Source organism: Papaver somniferum, chromosome 3, assembly GCF_003573695.1.
Source record: "Papaver somniferum cultivar HN1 chromosome 3, ASM357369v1, whole genome shotgun sequence".
NCBI classification, from domain to species: domain Eukaryota; kingdom Viridiplantae; phylum Streptophyta; class Magnoliopsida; order Ranunculales; family Papaveraceae; genus Papaver; species Papaver somniferum.
In genome coordinates, this window is record NC_039360.1 from 6,247,448 (window position 1) to 6,254,198 (window position 6,751).

General features: G+C 35.4%; 1 protein-coding gene across 1 annotated transcript; it reads left to right on the plus strand.

Moving 5' to 3' along the window:
- Nucleotides 1–5,351: 5,351 nt before the first annotated feature.
- LOC113358959 lies at nt 5,352–6,297 on the plus strand. Its single transcript, XM_026602669.1, has 2 exons — nt 5,352–5,658; nt 5,753–6,297. The coding sequence occupies exons 1-2, from the start codon at nt 5,352–5,354 to the stop codon at nt 6,295–6,297; spliced, it is 852 nt and encodes a 283-aa protein (XP_026458454.1).
- The last annotated feature ends 454 nt before the right edge of the window (nt 6,298–6,751 follow it).

The following is a 6,751-nucleotide window of genomic DNA, read 5'->3' on the forward strand; positions in this document are numbered from 1 at the left end:
TAGTTTTTTTATCTCCAAAATGTTTCCGTAATTCTCAATTCAACATTTTCAGTTTGATAAATTACAGAACGAATCAAATAAAAAAGGCATCCAAGACAATTAATTGAAGAAATTTGAGTACCATACCTGTTGTATCTTTCAAAGACGAGAACAATTAACGGACTAGGATAAAAAGCAAAACTCTCCCATTCCAAACAATTAATTTCTTTAAGCCAACCGTCATCAATTTTCCCTTCCCAATCAATCTCTTCACCATCTTCTCCGACTACATTCTTAATTGGATGATTGTCGAAATACTCAGAAGCCCTAGTTCCCCATCCAATTTAAAAAAGACAAATCAAAGTTTTATCATAATCAAAAACCTAAAATCAAAACATCAAATCGAAATAATTCATAAAACAATTAAGTTATCAAGACATGAAAATATTCAACGTTTTGTTCAAATAAATTTGAATATAATGATCGATAAAAAAAAAAAATCCAAACCCGGTAAAAATCGAACGGAAAACAAAATCGAATAAGGGATAAATGAATCAAGAGTAATCAAAGTTATAATACTAACCTGAAAAATGATATATAGGAAATCAGAACGTCCTCCTTCATGTCTGATTTGTACGTAAACATCACCAGTGATTGGTTGTATTCTCTCTCACTTTCGATGGTTTCATAGATAAACTGGACCGAGAAGAAAAAAAGATGGAGACCGAAATCCAAGCAATTTCGAAGGAGTAACCGAGTAAAATAAAGTGAGAAACTAAAACCTACAATTTCATTGTCGCTGCAGAGCTCTGCAGATCGAGGATGGTGAAGAGAAAGAAATGATTTATGAACAGATCGATATGTGATTTTTGTATGATGGTCATTTTCGATATGGATTTGTTGAAGCTTTGGACTGAACTGTTCGTAAAAGGGCTAACTCGTTTTAAATTGTGTAAATTTGGATCACCTAATACTAGGTTTGAGATGACAGGACTAGAGTGTCTAAAGCCCAACAAAATTGGGATTAAAAGTCAATTTCTACTATATATATATATACTGCCTAGGGAAGTCTAATTTGGGATGTAAGGCTAATTAATGGGTACTAAGAAATGAAACGGGATCACAGTTCCCATTCCACTGTCAATCTCTCTTTCACTAATAATAATTTTAATTTTTTTGATCGATCAAAGAGAATAGATTAAAAGCACACAAGCCGTGTGCAGGCGAATACAACTACGGATGAGCAAAAACTCAAAGAGACAGTAGTACAACAAATCTCAAACTAAAGAGCAAAAATCTAAGAACACAAAGAAGATCAAAACAGAGGACCCAACTTGTCGACCCTTAAATTCAAGAAGCAAACTGCAAACAGAGAAAAAGAATACTTCCTACTATTAAGTAGAATGCTCTTCAACATCATCTATGGATAAATCATCATGATCTTTCGCAAGATCATTAAACATGTCTTGACGATCTATTTTCCGAGGGGGAAAATCTAATCCCCATAAAGAACCAAAATCCAAGAGCTTAGTTGTTGATATCTTTTTAGGGACTCCAGATTTTTGGAAATTTTTCTTTTTTGTACTTAAAGTACCAGTAGGGAACATACCTGTTGCTTTAGCTTTTAACCTCAATTTCTTAGAAGATTCAGGAATTGGCTCGGACGATGATGGCTTCATTATGCTTATCCCTGAGTCTTCCAAAGCTAATTGAGAAGTGGAAACCCCTCCTCTTCTTCCAAGGCCTGAAATCTATTATGGTTTTCAAAGCCGGAAGGAACTGATGGGTCGGTGGATGAGGTACTTGCCCCTTTCATGACCGGTTGAGCATTTATATCCATTTTAATACCTTCTTGGGTCTCCTCAAACGAAAGAATTTCTTTGGTTTTCCTTGATCTTTTTTCTTCTTCTTAAGAAACTCAAAAGGATCATTAGTAGTCGCAATGTCTGTAGACATTTCTACATTGTCAATATCACCTTTACCCACACATACTCGATCCGAAATCTTCTTCGCTAAAATTCTAGAATCAAGATCTCTGCCTTCGTTCTCCACGTCAATGTCTCTGCTTTCAATCTCTCCTGACCAATTTGTTTTAGCACTCTTAGGTGCAAGCTTGCACTTACCACTAGGGTGACCAAAACTCTTACAATGTGAGCACGAGGGGGGTTTCCATGGATACTCTGTCCTCACCACAAACTTTTCATTGTCAATTCTGTAAGGAATCTCAGCTGGAAAAGTGCAATCTATATCAACTTCGACACATATTCTCGCATAATTCATCCTAGTCTTCATAGCTGTATGAGAATCAGTCATAATAGGTCTGCCAACTACATTACCTAATCTTTCAAATCCCATTTCATTCCAAAGGTGAATATGAACATCTCTTAGGTTCATCCAGATTGGGATTGAATGAATTGAAGCAATCTGTTGTTCAATAAATGGTGACCAAGGTCTAACTATGAATAGACGATTTGCAATGTCAATAGAACCAGCCTCCAACACCCTTGTTCTATCTTCTTCTTATACAAACTTAAAAAGAAAGACATTTTCTCCATGGATAGTCATGGAAAAGTCTCCCTTAGTTTTCCAATTTAAGATTAACTTCTCTTTTACAAAATTAAAATCCAATCTCTGCCCCACAAAATACCCAACAACTAAAGAAGCACAATTTTCAATTTTAGGTTTGAGTTCACCTGAATCGAAGAATGCAGAAGTTTCCCCATTGATCTTCTTGGGTTCTACATAATCTAGATTCGTTGTTGTTGTAGAAGAGCTGATGATTGGAAGAGGATTACTCCATCTGCTGCTATGATTTGAAGACCCCCCATTACTTTTCACTGAAGCACAATTCGATTCCAAAGCACCATTCAAAGGAGTAAAATTAGTTTCCCCACAAAAACCCTTAAATCTTTTGTTTTTATCAATGAGATTTGGAGAGGAAGAAGGTAAATAAACCCCCTCATCCATGGATGGGACGGAGAAGAAAAAAGGGGTTTTGAATCCCTAGAAAATCGCCAGTCAACGCTGGCCATCTCAGTCAAAATAAAAAGCCCTATACTAATTAATTTTCACTAATAATATTATTAACCTGTGTTTCAATAATAATTACTAGTTCTCTTTGGTTATTTTCTCAACCAAGTAGTGTTTGTATACCATACCAAATATCAGGTCGTATAAAATGAGAGAGTATGACCTTCAGTGTTGTCGTGTATTTTCCTGTGCAATTAAGGCACCATTTTCATACAAACCAGACAGTAATATAAAACCTTAGAAATAATTGACGACTCAGATTATTTATTGACGATTCTCAAAGTAAAATTGACGATTCAATTGCTTTCTATTGACGATCCTTACACTTTTGTTGACAGAGGAATTGTATATGAAGGGTACTGAGTCGTTAATTTCATAAATTGGTCGTCAACATAGGATCGTTAACACATTATTAATTAATTGACAACCCTTTCATTTTTTTCAAACAGAGAGGTGGTTTGGCATAAATACAGAGTCGTTGATGATTAAAAAGGGTCGTAGAAAAAATTGTTTTCACCTACACCTAATGGTTGACGACTTATCATGAATGAAACATGCAGTTCAAGAATCGTTAAGAAAAAAAACTTCGGAACCAACGACTCAAAACTAGGGCAAAAATTATTGGTAGGGCCGTTTTCATCTCCACCCTAATGGTTAACAATTTTTCATAAATTCCTCATGCAAATCAAAAATCGTTAAGCAACAAAACTTCGATGTTAACGATCTTTTTTCTGAAACTGCAATTATAAATCAGATGAATTTTTTTTTTCTCCACAGTTGTTAATGGAGAAAATGGGGACGATGGGGAGAGGGAGGGGAGGAGGAGAAGAAGAGTTTGGGGTTGAATGAAAATTGGAAGGTCTATCTTAAGTGTTAATAAGATTTTAGAGTTAGTTTTTAGAGAAGGGTAAAATGGTATTTTCACCATCATTTTGGAAGCCTCTTACTTTTCTGATGTGGGTATAAATTTGATGATGCCCCCAATTATTTTCCAGAACCCCCAATTAAGCGCTCCTTTATAGTTTCATTTGCAGAAGTGTTTCTCGTAACATTTTCTTTCATGAGTCTCATCTCAGTAATAATCAACTCCTTGGAAGTTTCTCTGCATTATCAACCATTGAGATACCTTCACCTCTTAACTACCTTAGTCTCTCAGGTTCTCTAGCCAAACCACTTTCTTAAATGATTTTCATTTCACACTTGTTCTTCTTCTTTACGATAAGAAAATTCATGAAAATTAACATTAGTATTTCGACTGAAAATGCACTTGTAGGGTTGCAAACCAATTTCGGATGCATCTGTTAGTAATATCATTGCAAGTACTACTATCATTGCAATGTTTTACTTACTTACTTACTTTTTTTTTTTTATTAAATCCGCGGTTAATTCGCATCTGATCCGTACAATCCGCTCATCCGCAGGATCAAATTCGCGGGTGATTGGACCGGTCACGGTTCAATTTTCCAAATCCGCAACTTTGACGTTTAAGTTGCGGGTGACCCCCTAACCCGCAACCATCCGTCCATTGCACACCCCTAATTCGGCCGAACAAAATAAATTATAAAAATCAGAATCGGGCCTGAGGGGTACAGGAGGTGCGACTCACCAGGCCCATCTTAGGCCAAGACCTTTTTTCATGCACAAAAACTAAGCCCAAATTATAACTTATTTCCCTATTAGCCAAGGCCCACGCCTTTTTTTTTTCTTACCTTACCTATTTCTTCCACGTCTTCTATCATCTGTTAGGGGAAGATTTCTTAAAAATTCTCAATTTCTCTCGAACAGAACCAAACCACCCTAGTTTTCTCTTGTCTTCTATTTGGAATAACAGATCGATTCATAAGTCTAATCAACCATTCTTATTTAGTGAAGTAAGCTAACTATTAAGACCCTCCTTCCTCTTTCAAGTATTCAATTCAAGGTAATCGATTTTTATTTATGAAAATGTAAGACCAGTAATGGAATTTTAGTCTTATTTGGTGTTGAATGTTCTTTTTGATTTAATTCGAAAGATTTAAGGGTTTAGTAATTAGTGATGATTTCATCTTGTTGTCTAATTTAGGTCAATTTCACCTTGTCACCTTGATTAGGTTTGAATTTTGATATGGTTGTCTAGTTTGGTAGTTGGTAAATCTTTTGTTCGTTTGTTGATTATTATTGGTTTGGTGTATAGGAACAAAGTTATGTGATGTGGGTTTGACTGTTTGAGTTTGGATTGTGGAAGAAAGCTATGGTGTTGTGGGTTTCAGTTTGGATTGCTACTACTTGGTTCCGTTTTTGTTAGCTGGAATTTGGAGAATTGGCTTTAATCAGGTAATAACAATCATTAGTTTTTTTAAAAGATGGTTAAGAGTTTAAGAAAAGAAAAGTCTGGTCATGAAAAAATTTTAAAGAAGAGAAAAGAGCTAGCTTTAAAGGAATCACAAAGAGGAGCTTTAAATAGATTTCTTGTTAAGATTGCACCTATAATAGTTCCACATTCAACTGAAAATAAAAACGTTGCTCCCAGTTTGGACCATAATGAAATAGAAAACGATCCCAACCTCATTGATAATGACCGTGAAGAAGTGCCTAACATAGTTGTCAGCGAAAATGAAGAGATTTCTGATACGGAAGATGATGGTAGACTTGGTAGTGATGACGTAGAATGTAGGTATGTTGAAGAATCTTTTGATGAGATTGGAAATTCGTAAAACACAATTTTTTAATGAGATTGGAAATTGTGAGGAAACAATCCAATCAGCTGAAGAGTCTTTTCGAACTAAGTTTTTCTTGCAGATTGTTGATCAAGCTATTAGTTCACTTGAAAGACGGTGTGGCGACATATTCGGTTTCTTGTTTAGTTCGGATACTTTGAACTCAATGGATGATGATCATTTGAAAGCTCGTTGTGATAATCTTGAAGCTTCCCTAAGACACGAGGAAGCGTCGGATATTGATGTAAACGATTTGTTTGCCGAGTTGAAAGTTTTACGTAAAGTATTACCAAGGGAAATAACCACAGCAGTTGGTATATTTAACTTCTTAAAACGTCAAGATAGCTTTCCGATTACATCTATTGCATATAAAGTACTCTTAGCAATTCCAGTTACAGTAGCATCGGCAGAAAGAAGCTTTTCAAAATTAAACATATTGAAGTCGTTTTTGCGTACTACCATGGCCCAAGAAAGACTCAATGGGTTGGCTATGATATCGATTGAGCATGGTTTTTTTGACGACGTTGATATCGATTCCTTAGTCGATGATTTTGCAGCAGTGAATTCAAGACGGCTAAATTTCCATCGATGATCTTTTGAATGGTATAGATGCATGTCATATTTGATATTAATATTCTGAAGTCTTCCATTTGTATTTTTGGTTTGCTAACAACTTTAGTATTTACGTGTCTTTCATGTACATAGATTTTGGTTAACTAACACTCACAGATGGGAGAAGTTGAAGTTATTTACAAAGATACGGACGGTAAATACTAGAAAAACTAGTCGACAATATTTTTTTGGACCCTTTTTTTGTGTTGAACTAGACAATATGTATAAAAGCAATGCTTATAACCGTAAAGAACTTGTTATGTGTATCCTAGCAATATGTATATGAATCATCTTAGTTTCATATTCTCATTTCTATCCGAAATTGTCGGGAAAAAAAATTGAACGTAAAAAGGCCCTGCGATTAAGTTCGCACAGGGCCCTAATACACACAGGATCGACTCTGATAAAAATAAAGATAGCGATCATGGAACCCA

Coding starts and splice junctions, on each gene's coding strand:
- LOC113358959 (XM_026602669.1), top strand. CDS start 5,352: ATGGTTAAGAGTTTAAGAAAAGAAAAGTCTGGTCATGAAAAAATTTTA. Junction 5,659..5,752: donor TGGTAGTGATGACGTAGAAT/GTAGGTATGTTG, acceptor CAATCCAATCAG/CTGAAGAGTCTTTTCGAACT.